The 14,658-nt window shown below is 38.9% G+C and overlaps 2 gene segments (V, D, J or C); both read right to left on the bottom strand.

Annotated features, from left to right (window-relative positions):
• The window catches only part of LOC105464766 (immunoglobulin heavy variable 3-23-like), a 350,273-nt gene that overhangs the window by 273,870 nt on the left and 61,745 nt on the right, over positions 1 to 14,658 (bottom strand).
• On the bottom strand, positions 61 to 13,759 carry LOC105464761 (immunoglobulin heavy variable 3-23-like). The segment is given in 3 exon segments: positions 61 to 7,565; positions 8,744 to 9,064; positions 9,168 to 13,759. Coding segments are annotated over 3 exon segments (384 nt in total).

Genomic DNA, 14,658 nt, shown 5'->3' with positions numbered 1-14,658 from the left:
CAGGCTGTACCAAGCCTCCCCCAGACTCCACCAGCTGCACCTCACACTGGGCACCTGCAAACAAAGAGAAAGCCTGGTCAGAAATTGCCACGCCAATCCACTGTTTCTCACACTCGTATCCAAACATGCTCAATCTTCCTAGTTTTCCATGAATCACCTTCTAAAATAGCAACAAGGAAAACCCAGCTCAGCCCCAACTCCATGGTGGGTCCTCTGTGTTCAGGGCTGGTCACCAAGTGGAAGTGCCTTGGAATCCCAAGGCTAAGGCTCCTCTCTCAGAGCAACAGGACCAGGGTTGGGTCGGTTTTCATCAGTAGAGGGAGGACCCTATTTGCATGTCTCATACTATATAGCAAGCTCTAGGGTGGGACACTTGAGGAGTGGGTGGTACCCAGATAAGAAGACGGTGCCCTGCAGAAGTTTGCTGATAATTATGGCATTTGGAAAATATGCTGTCTTATTATTAAATTGTGCTGTGATAAACACTTTGCCCTGATCACCCTATTTCATGTTTAAATATTTGTGTAAATTATGTCCTGTTGGAGTCAATATTTTCTCCATTTGCAGATGTGGAAGTGAACCCACAAGTGGAGGGGGCTCTGTGTGCATCTAGGAGCTCATGTCTGGGATGAATGAACCCCCGTATCTGGCCCTGTGCTCCTCGCCACTAGCTCTGACTGCTCCCTAAGCCAACTTCTGGGCAAAGCTGGATGTGCCTGGTGTGGTTTTCAGAACCCACTTTCTGTAATAAGAGCATGTGTGATGTCGCCGCACTCCAGCACTCTCCTGAAAATATGGAGAGATCGAGGGATCAGGCACATTCATTTTCAGGTACTTCTGACATTTAATGTATTTTTCTATCTTGCTATTACTCTTTTCTTGTGTGAGTTTCCATTTGTTTGCTTGTCATACATTTTATGTGACTTAATTGAAAGATAATACATTTCACATATTTAAAATGTACAATGAATAAACGTGATGTGACTGTCATCATTATCAAGAAAGTGGACAAGTGAATTCTTCTCAACATTTCCTCTTGGTCTGCTGTATTCCTCCTCTCTCCCCTTCCCTTCTTCTGTCGTTTCCCCTGGCAACAACCAATCTTCATTATATTATTTTATATAATCTTTATTTATCAGAATTTATAAAAATGAAATAAAATAGTATATATTCTTATTTGTTTGGCTTATTTTACTCAATATAAGTACTTACATAGTTTACCATGTTGTTCTGTGTATCAGGCATTTATTTATTATAAATGATTGGTAGTATTCCAGTGAACACATTTACCATAATTTGTTTTTCTATTAAGCAGCTTAACAATATTTGCATTCTTTTGTTACTCTGAGTCTTACCAAAAAAATCTGCAACTCAGTTTTCAAATGTACATAGATGAAGAATATATTTTACTTATTTTTTACAATAACGTCAACAATAACAGATAAACAGAGAAGATAGGATTTTGCAAATTTTAAAAATACTTTAAATACTTGAAGTTTTAAGAAAAACATCAAATCTGAAATCCAGGGCAAAGCAAGTTCTTGTATGCAGTAACAAGGCCAGGGTATGAGCCGAACTGGGGCAGAGTCTGGCATATAAAATGTGGGCTACTACAAGATAAAAACACACATATATATTGGATTGCTTGAAGTCAAGTGTGGTAAATCTATTGTGTGAATTTCTCAGGGACCACATACTGAGGAGCTTTCCTATCCTCTTGAATCACTTTTCCCAATAATGTGGAGAGTCCCAAAAATCTTTCTGTGCCAATATGTCTGTCTGAGAGAGAAAAAAGAACCCACACTCTGAAATGCATTTGGATCCACCTCCTTTATCCCCTTTGCAGAACTAAGAAATTACTCTGCAGGGGCAAGCCACCAAAACCAGAATCTTAGGGGTGCTCGGGCAATCCCTTAGGAACTGAGATGGGAAAAGAGGTCTTCACCTAATTTCCTTTGAGAACTACCTCCCCTCTCTTTCTTATTGAATCAGAGCCTTAATCTATGGGTCAGGTCAGCAAATCTGGAAGGTGATGACATCAAAATAGAACACTGGAGCTGCAGGAGGGAACAACTGGGGAAAACAAGAGGACTCCACTCCAGGGGAAAGGGCAAGAAGACATAGATGGATATCTCATCTGGAGGAAGTTCAGAAACACTGGAAAGGATTTTCCTTTCCAGACTCAGGATCACAAGATGGACCCATGAAAGGTCAGAAAATATCCCTTTATTCTATTGCCTTCAATCAATTTTACAATTGTCAGTTGAATATAATATCTTAACCCCCCTGAAGGAGCTGAAGGAGATTCTCTGGAGGAGGGAACAGGTGAAGAGACAAAGCCAAGCAGGAAAGAAACACAAGGTCTCACTGGAGGATCTGAAGTCTCTGGTGGACCCAGAAGAACAGACTTCAACTCGGACGTCCACTGCAAAAGTAAACGTTAAATGTAGCTCTGAGAAGATTCAGACATTTCCACAATAATGGCCTGGCAAAGATAAGCTGTGGTCAGATACAGCAGAAAATGGATAAAATGAAATAATAAGCCAATATCAACTGTCCAACCTAACCTGTCTGGTGATCAACAATTATTACCTATATTAATGAGAAATACTAAAGTCACAATAAATAAATGTTCAGAATGAGATTTCTAAATGTTACAGATATTAGAAATATCTAATTAAATAAGATATGTAAAATAACTATAATTCTTATGTAAAAATCTCTTAAAGAAACTATGGACATAATGCAGGACTAGATAGGGAACTGAGAGATATAAATATTATGAAAGAATCAAATGGAAATGCATAGGAAACCAAAAGAAGTGCAGGATAAATATTGAGCAAGCTTTGGGCACACCCCTCCGTAGAGCTGGCTCAGCTTTTAAATGAAATCATGCACTTAAATTGTCTCTAGAAATTTCATAAAGTAAATTGCAAAGGAAAAGAGAGTGAAGAAACTAAACATTAATACCAGAAAGTATAGTATATGTATATTTTAATTCTGAAGAGGAGAAATTATAGATACAGAGAAAGTATTTGAAAAAGTAATGGCTAAGAATGTTCCCAATTTTGTGAAAGACACTGAAGTACAGATCAGAGAATCACAGAGAACCCCAAGCAGATTAAACACAAACAGGCACAGACATACACACCACACATACGCCATTGACAGCATAGTTACAAGAAAAAGCTCACACATCACACACCACACACACATTTCCTCTACTTTATTCTTTTTACTTAGCTGTTTTAAAATTATTTGCATTTATAGTATTAAGTAGAAGTCTAAAATTAAAATATATTATTCTTTTCATAAGTCTGTCTATACTTACCATGACCAAATACACAGTTTGATGCAAATGAATGTAACTATTTTGTTAGGAATTTCACTATTTCAATAAAAATGTTATTTATTCCTGGCTCTGTGTTGAATCATCCATAATGTATGCACATAAAATCTTTTTTAATTAAAGGATTTTTAAGTTGACAGATAATGATTGTTTATGTTTATGGGGTACAGTGTGATATTTCAATACATATGTGCAATGTGGTTTGACCAAATCAGAACAACGAGCTAATTCATCAGCTCAGACATTAACATTTCTTTGCTTGGTAGCATACAAAATTCTCTCTTCTGGCTACTTATACACATAAAATGTACAATATATTGTTAACTGTATTCACCCTTCTGCGCCGTAGGACACTAGAGCGTATCCCACCTGTCCACCTGTAATCGTGCATTTGTTAACAAACCACTTCTTATCCCTCAGTCTCCTCCCATTCCTAGCATCTCATAACCACTACTCTACTATTTACTTCTAGAAGATGAACTTTCTTAAACTTCCACATAACATTGAGAAAATGAGGTATTTATTTATTTTTCTGTGTCTGGCTTGTTTCACTCAACACAACAGTGCCCAGTTCCATCCATGTTGCTTCAAATAGCAGAATTTCATTTTTAAGGCTGAACAATATTCCATTGTGTAAATATACCCCATTTTATTTATCCATTCGTGTGTTGATGGACACACACGTTGATTTCATATCGTAGCTATTGTGTTTAGGGCTGCAATAAACATGGGTCTACACATGTCTCTTCAATATTAGTTTTTTTCTTTTAATTATTTGAAAAGTATATATACACTCAGCAGTTGCATTGCTGATTTATATGGTAGTTGTCTTTTTTTCCCATGAATTATAATTTTTCCCATGTATTAATTTACATTTCCATGAGTGGTCTATAAAAGTGTTAATTTCTATGCAGCCTTGCCAGCTTTTGTTTTCCTTATTTTGTCTTTCTGATAACAGACTTTCCAGCAAACATTAAGGAAAGTATAGCTCGTTGTGAATTTGCATTTTCCTGATATTAGTTATTTCTAGCAATTTCTCTATCTATCTATCTATCTATCTATCTATCTATCTATCCTTTGCATGCCTTCCTCTGAGAGATGTTTATCCATGTTATTCACCCATTATTAATCATATTGTTATTTGCAATTCAGTTGAGTTTATGTGCTTGATAGTAATCCCTTGTCATATGAATAGTTTTCAATATTGTTTATCATTTGTGGTTCTCTCCTTATTCAACTGTTTCCTTTACTGTGCTGGAGGTAAACTTCCTTGATAGAACCAGGACAGGTGGGCTAAGGTGCTTCAGGACATTGGAGGGGAAGAGATGGACCCAATATCCAGAACCGCGTGAGCGTTTACTCACCATGTGGTTGGTTTTCTGAGTTTGTGGCATGAACAGATGTGGAAGAGTTTGTCATGGCCTTCTGTGGGGTTAAGCATTTTAAGGGAGAATGATACATCTTATTAGTCAAATAAATGAAAATATCATAAATGTGTACATGTACTTGTGAGTGGGGGTTGCTCAGCAGTGTGTGTTCATCCCCTGAAAAGAGAAAATTATGTCTGCTGTGAAAAGAATACATAGCTTTTGACATATGTGGTTATTATTGATGACAACTGAGCCTGGATACTAAATCTTGTTATAATGCTAGTGGGAAGATTCAACAGAAGAAAGAATGTCATAGCAACAAAAAGTGAAGCATCAAAGATTTAAATGAAATGACTTTGAATATTACTAGTAATGAACACCCCAGGAAAAATCAACTACTAAAACCAGAAGAATAATTCATGACCGTCCATGGGATTTATGCTGAGAAAACATAAAATTTCCATTCAATGGCTCATCACCACCCTCAGAAAATGGTTCAGAGAACAAACTAAGAACAGAGTGTGACCTTACATCAGGTGGAGGCCAAACATTTTGGAGAGAGAGAGCCTGTGTTGGAATAGTGAGAAGTGGAAACCTGAACTCTGCAGAGAAGCAGCAGCCATCAAAGGCAGTGCTGAGTCCACTTGAGTTTAGTGGTGAATACAGTAAGGATGGGTTTCTCTGCCCTCATTCAGTTTTTGCTCCCAGTATGCTCTTGGAAGCTCAGTTGTGAACATTTGGGATCTACCTAAATCCCAATCATGAAAAGCAATTTTTCAGTGAAGAAAGAGGTAACAATTTGGTGGTAATTAAATTTAGGTTATAAATATTAGTTTTGGAAACCTCAATGTCAATGAGGAAGTCAATGCAATTACTCTCTAGTAATTTATATCACAAAATACTCAGCCTCATCAGTGGAGTCCTCTTATCCTATCAGGGATGAGTGTCCGTGTGGACACGAGGTGCAGTCATGGAGGCCGGGGAGACGGTCTGTCCAGGCTTTCCTGATCCTTCAGAGGAGAAGCGCAGTCTCGTCTCCTCCCTTAGTCCTACCAATTTTCATATGTGTGTGTGGCCCTTGAGAATGTCATTTCCATGTCTCAACATAACAGGAGTCAAATGGGGGCATGAAGCTGATATGCTGGGCGTATCAGTGTAGAATTGGGCAAAGAAAATACCTGCACACATGAACTGTTGCATTATCCAGGCCTGGAGCCTCTAACATCTAGGCTTTGCATTTCATTAGTGATTTTCTGTGTTGTTTAGTCGGTTCAAATATTCTTTTTAACTTTCTACTGAAATGGACTCATGTAACAATCTAGAGGCACAAAGATTAAAGAATAACTTGTTTGGAAATTAACTCAGGTTCCAGGTGGGGTCATAATTTGTGGTGATAGTGAGACAGGGAGAAGCATGACTGGAAACTATGACTGTGCACATAAATGCTTCATGTTAATAGGAAAGACCTTGGACACACAAGAGATTTAGACAGTGCCACTGAGAACCTCGACCTAATATTATTTCTTATGACTCGCACCTCAATGGTAAAACCCTAGGTTAATGACTAAAACTGCTGTTACTAATATAAGATTTCCTTTAGAACACAGTCCTCTATCTGATATAAAATCATCCCAGATGGCAAAAGTGATTGTATTTATTAGAACTTTCTAATTTGTCAAACTAGGAAAGAAACACCTTTGGACATGGTGCATGGCTTTGGGGTGCTTTGTAAACAAAAGAGCATCTCATATGTTCTGGAAAACCTGGCAAAATGGGCAAGTTAGGGAACTCTTGGAGGCACTCCTGTATCCCAGATTCCGGGCAAGTATAAAGGTGGAAGTCAATGCAAAAAGAGGTAACACTAAAGCTAAGAAAACTGCCACACCATATCATATCCTCAGAAGAGAAAACTGCTGAGACAGCCACAGATGTTATCAAAAATATCAATGCTTAGGCTCTGATCTTGAACACAAATGAATGAAAAAACATCATTATCAATTTTGCTTAATTTGTGCCAGATTATTTCAAATGAATACGTGTTGCATTTCAACTCTACAGTTTATAGACAAACTGGTTGTCAGATTAAATAAACAAATTGAGGAAATAGCAGAGGTTAATTCTTGATGAGGTGTGACCAGCTAGTCACAAATTCCTGGGAGAACCCTAACATAGGGACCTAGACAGAAACCAAGCAACAGGGCCCTTTGGACACAGTTAGGTCAACTTTCCTCAATTTCTACCCTTACTGGGATGTGAATGTATTTTATTTATCATCTATCTGTTCTCCGTGTCTTGAAATAATTCCTTGAGAAAAGGCTACAGCCCTTTCAGATGATTAAAAACTTTTGTATTTTGTATTTTTAGCCTCTAACCTGCCAGGGGTTGCATGAATTGAGTGAAGTACACCCATGAAAGGAACTATTATAAAGTGATTCTGTGATGCATGGCTGATGCTAAAGCACGGAATTGTTATAACTTCCCGTAATCTTCCACATAAGTTTAGAAGAATTATATTCTTACATTAAAATTATCATAATTTTAATAAACCCTGGAACTCCCTTGGACAAATGTACTCCTACTAGCACTGTGGCATTATGGTCCTCTGCCCCAAGGATGTTTCTGTTATTGTCCTATGACTTGGTAGCTGGAAAAAACACATTTAGAGGTTTTACCTCCAATACTGGCCTGTGGTCCTGAGGAGATGGCCTAACCCAAGGAGAGGGAGGCTCCAGGTCATATGGACTCACATGGGGTATCTGCTTCTGCCCATTCCGCAGCCACTCCCAGAAGCCTTCGGGAGACAGGGGTGCAGATGGTCCTTCGAGACGATCAAATGAGATCTGGAACTGAAGAAAAAGATAATGATCTGGGATAAATTTTTAAAAATTAAAATAAAAAATTTTAAATTCACAAATTATGGTTGTTCATATTTACAAGGTAAGAAGCAATGTTAAGACTTGTGAATACAATATGGAATAACTAAGATAATTAAGAAATGATTAAGATAATTATCATTCATCACCTCAAATTCTTATCATTTATTTTGACAACCACATTTGAAATTACCATCATTAAACAGTAGTTAAATGAACAAATATAAATCAATTGATATAATTAAAAATAACCAAAATCAATTATGAAATACACAAATAATTTACATTTAGCTCATCATTAAGTTTGATTCTTTAGGCCATATTTTTAGAATTAATTTATTGTAATGTATATTATGAATTCCTACACATGTATGCATATGTCTGTGTATTTATACATTTTTCTTTCTTTCTTTCTTTCTTTTTTTTTGAGATCGAATCTTGCTTTGCCACCCAGGCTGGAGTGCAGTGGTGTCATTTTAACTCACTGCAATCTCTGCCTTCCGTGTTCAAGTGATTCTCCTGGTTCAGCCTACCGAGTAGCTGGGATTGAAGGCACGCACCAATACGCCCAGATAAATTTTGCATTTTTAGTAGAGACGGAGTTTCACTATGTTGCCCAGGCTGGTCTCGAACTCCTGGCCTCAAGTGATCCGCCTCCCCACCGCCAGGCTTCCAAGGTGCTGGGATTACACGCGTGAGCCACCGCTCCTGGCCTATACATCTTTCTATGGTTGTAAATTTGTGTCCCTATAGCTTTGTAGCTGCTGATGTCAACAAATGTTAATAAAACTCTGGAATAATCCGTGCAAATAATTAGGAATGTTTACTTCATTAAAGTGTATTCGTGTATACATATATAATTTTTAAATTACTAAAATTTAAATACTAGCAATAATAAATTCATAATAAACACAAGTAATAAAATGTTACAGCCTAGAATTCTCCAGAGTCCGGCAAACACAAACCTGACTTCCAGCTAATGAGAAAGGAAACCTCCCCCTGCACCCGCTCCTGGGACCTGTCCCGTCCTCAGTGGGTCCCGAGCGCCCCCTGGTGGCCCCGCGCGCCCCTGCAGGGAGGTTTGTGTCCGGGCGCCCCCTGGTGGCCCCGCGCGCCCCTGCAGGGAGGTTTGTGTCTGGGCTCACACCGACCTCGCCTCACTGTGTCCCTAGTACAGTAATACACGGCCGTGTCCTCGGTTTTCAGGCTGCTCATTTGCAGATAAAGCGTGTTCTTGGCGTTGTCTCTGGAGATGGTGAATCGGCCCTTCACGGAATCCATGAGGAATGTGGTACCCCCATTAGGATTAATTTGTCCAACCCACTCCAGCCCCTTTCCTGGAGCCTGACGGACCCACTCCATGTAGTCGTCACTGAAGGCGAATCCAGAGGCTGCACAGGAGAGTCTCAGGGACCCCCCAGGCAGGACCAAGCCTCCCCCAGACTCCACCAGCTGCACCTCACACTGGACACCTGCAAACACAAAGACATCGTGATTAGAAACAGCCACATATATCCACTGTTTCTGTCACTCATGTCCTCTCACATTCAGTGTCTCTAGTTCACCGTGAATTACCTTTGAAAATAGCAACAAGGAAAACCCAGCTCGGCCCGAACTCCATGGCTGGTCGTCTGTGTTCAGTGCTGGTCACCAAGTGGAAACTCCTGGGAATCCCAGGCTGGGGCTCCTCTCCCAGAGCTGCAGAGTCAGGGCTGGGCTGGTTTTCATCAGGAGAGGGAGGACCCTATTTGCATGTCTCCTACTATATAGCAAGCTCTGGGGTGGGACGCCTGAGGAGAAGACGATCCCCAGATGAGATGACTGTGCCTTGCAGGAGTTTGGTGACAATGATGGTATTTGGAAAATATGCTGTCTCATTATAAAATTATGCTGTGATAAACACTATGAAATGATCACCCTATTTTATTTGCACATACTTGTATAAATTATGTTTTGTCAGAGCCAATGGTTTCTCCATGTACAAATGCTAAGTATGTGTCTAAGAGCTCATGTCTGGGATGAGTAAGCCCTGATACCTGAGCCTGTGCTCCTCATCACTGGCCCCAATTACTCCCTGAAGCAGCTCCAGGACAGAGGTGGAGGTGCCTAGTGTGGTTTGTGGAACCCATTTCCTGTATTGGAAACATGTGTGATTTTGCTGCATTCTAGCGTTCACCTAAAATATGGTGAGAACTACGGTTCAGGTAGAGAAATTCTTAAGTATTTCTGAAATTTAATATACATTTTTTCTATATTTCTGTCACTCCTTCTTTATCTAAGTTTCCATTTGTTGCTTGTAATAAATTTTATGTTTCCATTTGGAGATAATAAACTTTCACATATTTAAAGTCTACAGTTGATAAATGTGATGTAACCTTTATCATTATCAAGGTGGACAAGAGAATTCTCAGCATTTCCTTGTTTTCTTCTATATTCTTACTCCTTTCCCTTTCTTTTTTCTTCTACCATTTCCCTGGCAACTACTGATCTTTATATTGCTGCAGATTCATTTTAATTTATCATAATTTATAAAAATGAACTAACATAGTATATATTCTTATTTGTTTGGCTTATTTTAGCTAATTAGATATTTTGCCTTGTAGTTGTGTATTTCAGGCACTTATTACAAATGCTGGGTAGTATTCTAGCAAACAAAATTTATCATAATTTGTTTTTTATTAAGCAGCTGAACAACATTTGAATTTTTTATTATTCTGGGTCTTAAAAATCTGCTGTTAAGCTTGGAAACGTACTTACAAAATGAATATATTTTTCATATTTTTTAAAAAACTGCATCAACAATAACAGATAAACATGGAAGATGGAATTTTGCAAATGTTCTTTAATACTACTGATAAGTATTAAACAGAAGTAATATTCTGATAAGTTTCAAAACATACAATAAATCTGAAATTTAGGAAGAAGCAAGTTCTTGTAGAAAGTAATAAAGCTAGAGTATGAAATTATCTAAGGCAGAGTCTGGAATATAGGCTATTCCAAGAAAAAATACAAATATATGTTGGATGGTTTGAAATATAGTGTGGCAAGTGTTTTGTAGTGTAAAATTTTAAGGGACCACATACTGAAAAGCTAGCCTATCCTCTTGAAATCCTTTCAACAAGAAAGGGAACGGTCACAAAAATCTTCCTTTCTCGAAATGTCTGTTTGGGAGAAAAGAAGAGCCCACAATTCTAAAATGTATTCAGACCCAACTCCCTTATTTCCACTACAGAACTAGGAATTTATTCTGCAAAGGCAAGCCGCTGAAACAAGAATCCTAGGGGCACTAGTTCAACCCCTCAGGAATTGAGATGGGAACAGACGTCCCCACCAAAGGTCTATTGAGAAGCAGCTCCCCTCTTTTTCTTATGGAATCAGAGCCTTAGTCTGCAGGGCAGGGCAGCATGTCTGGAAGGTGATGACACCAATGGAGTACACTGGAGCTGTGGGAGGGAACACCTGGGGAAAACAGGAGGACTCTACTCCAGGGGAAGGAGTACGAACACACAGACCAGCATCTCATCTGGAGGAGGGTCAGAAACACTTAGAAGTTCACGCCCAGACTCCAGGTCACAATGCCTTCCTAGGAATATGGACCAAGGAATATGGTTCTAGGAATATGGACCCTTTAGTCTAATTTAGAAATTGTCAGTAAATAAAACACTGGAATGCACCTGAGGGAGCTGAAGGAGATTCTCTGGAGGATGGAACAAGGTGAAGAGACAAAGTCAGGCAGAAAAGACAAAGAAGGTATCATTGGAGGATCTGTAGTCTCTGGTGGACATAGTAGGACAGACTTCAATTCGTTTTTGAAACCTTTATATCAGTCTTTAGTAATTCTTATGATAAAATGGTTGGTCTCATCAATGGCGTCTTGTTTTCCCTATCAGGGATGAGGGTCCATGTGGGCACGTGGTGCAGTTCTAGTCATGGGGGCAGGGGAGATGGTCTGTTGAGGTGTTCCTGGTCCTGCAGAGGAGAATTGCAGAAATGTCTCTGCCCCTTTTCCCACCAATATATAATATGTGTGTGTGACCCTTGGGAATGTTGTCACCATGTCACTGCATGATGGGAGTCCCCTGGGGGTGAAGCTGACTATGTGGATGCATCAGTGTGGAAAACTGAGAAAGAAACTGCCTGGGCACATGAGCTGTCGAATTATTCAATCCTGGAGCAGCTCACATCCAGGCTTCCTGTTTCATCAGGTTGTGATTTTCCTCATTGTTTGGTCAGCCTAGGTTGTCTTTCTTCACCCTCTACTAACATAGCCACACATAATAATCCAGAGGCATTGAGCTAAATCAGTAAGTAATTGGATAACTAGAACGAGCCCCAAGTGATGTCAGTTACTGTGTAGTTAATAATGTAGACAGGAGACCTGGCTGGATACTAAGAGTGTGTTCACATCTGTTTTATCTAGACTAGCAAAATGGATATGTTGAAAAATGGCATCTTTAAATATAAAACATAAAACTTCTAATAAAATATGGAGACTCTCTTGGCCAAGAGTTATCCCAATAGCACTATGGCACCATGGTCCCTCCCTCAGGACACATCAGTTACTATCCTATGACTGGGAATCTGTAGGATTCATACATTGAAAAATATTACCCTCATGGTTCACCTCTGTCCTATTCCATGTATGTGTTACACAATATTGAAAGTAATTTTTGTATTATACTCACTCCAATCACCAAAAGTTTAAGGTTGCCTTTTTATGTCATCTTTTACCAGTGTTTTATAATCTTCAATCATGGCATTATATATGCTGGAAGAAACATCAGGAAAAAATTCTGCTGTTGAAACATTGGAATAAATCTTATCAGGCACTATTGACAAAAACACTGCAGAAAAAAATTCAGGGAATCAATTCTTGTGTGATATTTCGCAACTAAAGACTCAGATCAGACCAGATATGGTGGCTCATGCCTATAATTCCACCACTTTGAGAAGCAAAATTAGGGTAATCACATGAGACCAGGAGATCGAGACCAGACTGACAACATAGAGAGACCCCATTTCTAGGAAATAATTTTTAAAATCAGCTGGGTATGGTGGTGTACCCCTCTAGTCCTTGCTACTCAGGAAGCTGAGACAGAAGGATTTTGTGAGCCAGGAGTTCAAGGTTACATTGACCTATGATTGTGCCATTGCGCTCCAACCTGTGCAAGAGAGTCTATCTCTAATTGTAATAATACTAAGAATTTTACACAATTGTAAGGCACTTCAAATAGAAGATACTAAACTAAATATTCTCAGGAATCCTCTGGCATTTCTGATGTTTTGGAGCAGAGAGCTCACCTAAGACATTCAGAATAAGTGGATGATTTTAGATAGTGAAAAGTCTCCACACAAGACATTGGGACAGGACCCTTGTGTAATCCCCTGCCTGTACCTTTCACCTCTTTCTCCTGATTTTCCTCATCCATTTCATTATTAATTGCTTATTCTTATAAGCAGTCTTCTCATTTTTTGTAGATCTGTTGTTGTCCACCCATATTAGACACTGGTCTTTCTTTATTCATGATTTTTATAGTTGCTGTATAGAATAAGTCATCAGACTATTGTTTTGAGTCTGACTGCTGATAACTTAAGGCTGCTTCCTCCATCTTCTCCTTTCTTTCCCATGAGGTGAATAATCTAGTTAGGAATCACAGGAACTCCCCCATTTGACGCCATTGGAGGTTCAAGCCCCACAGACTCCTTTCCTGAGTGAGAATCCTCACGCTGCCTCCACCACCAAACCACTATAGAAACCCTGAGTCAGTCTCCTTTCTTGCTCTATTGAGCCATTTTGGACATTCCTAACAGATGAGCACTAATCTCCGCAGACAACTCCTGAGGTCATTAACCTTTCCATATTCATAAGCGGGAGTGTGCGGCACCCACAGATGTGACATCCACGTGGCATTTTAGTTGAGATCTCTTGGCCTTTGCATTGTTTGAACTAGGACTGATGCTCTGAGCTTGGTGCCATGATTCCTCACCACAGGATGCCCCTGTTCCCTGAACCAACCCCAGGACAGAACTGGACATGCCTGGAGTGGTTGATTAACCTGTTATGTAACGAAATCATGAAATCACCGTATTCTAGCATTTCCTTAAAAATATAGGTAGGCATAGGGTTGATTCACATGTGTATTCCGGGTTCTTTGATTTCATATATATATATATATTTAATTAAATCTTTAATTCTGTGTTGAGAAATTTAAAATTTCTTCAGTTTGGTGAGTGAAGTCCTTATGCCATTGTTCTGTGATTTTCCTTTCTATTTCTCTTATGTTTTATTCATCTCTGTCTAATTCATTTTCTACCAAATTATATGTGTTTAAATTTGTAATATTTTAATGAGGTGACATTAGCAAATAGTAGCCATCCCGTATCGTGCATGGTTTGACATATACTGACATAACCATTACATTTCTCAATATAGAAAAAAAAAATCAACCACCCTCAAAATTTCTTCCTGTTTTCCTATAACTCCTGCTTCCTCCACCTTCCCTTCTCATACCACGTCCAGAGTCAACTGCTGGTTTTCTTCGTGTAACATTAGATTAGTATTCATTTTATAGAATTTATAAAAGTGGAATAGTATATATGGACTTGTGTTTGTCCTTTTTCACTCATCATATGTACTTGTGCCTTCACCCTTGCTGTTGAGCGTACCCAGCAGTACCTGATTGTAACAGTGGGTGTTTTTCCAGTGAATGAATTTACCACAATTTGTTGATTGATTAAACTGCTGATTGACATTTTGATTGCTTTCAGTATCTGCATGTTATTTAAAAAGCTGCTACTCATTTTAGAGAAGTACACAGCTGAGAGACACAACGTTCTTATTCTTACAGCAATATGAACAGCAACTAAACTGGAAAGGCTGCACTTTTATCAATTGTCTTCAACACATAAGGTAATTGAAGTTATAGAATTCCGTGTGTGTGCATGAGTTTGTGAGTGAGAGAGAAGGAGGGAAAAAGGGAGAAAGAAGAGAAACAGATCCTACATAATTGACCATAATTTGTGAGGAGTTCAAATAAATACAGAGTCTTAATGGAAAAGGTGCATA

This window comes from Macaca nemestrina, chromosome 7, assembly GCF_043159975.1.
Source record: "Macaca nemestrina isolate mMacNem1 chromosome 7, mMacNem.hap1, whole genome shotgun sequence".
In the NCBI taxonomy this organism is placed as follows: Eukaryota; Metazoa; Chordata; class Mammalia; order Primates; family Cercopithecidae; genus Macaca; species Macaca nemestrina.
The sequence above is the reverse complement of the archived record's forward strand: the minus strand, read 5'-3'. Positions and strand labels throughout refer to the sequence as shown.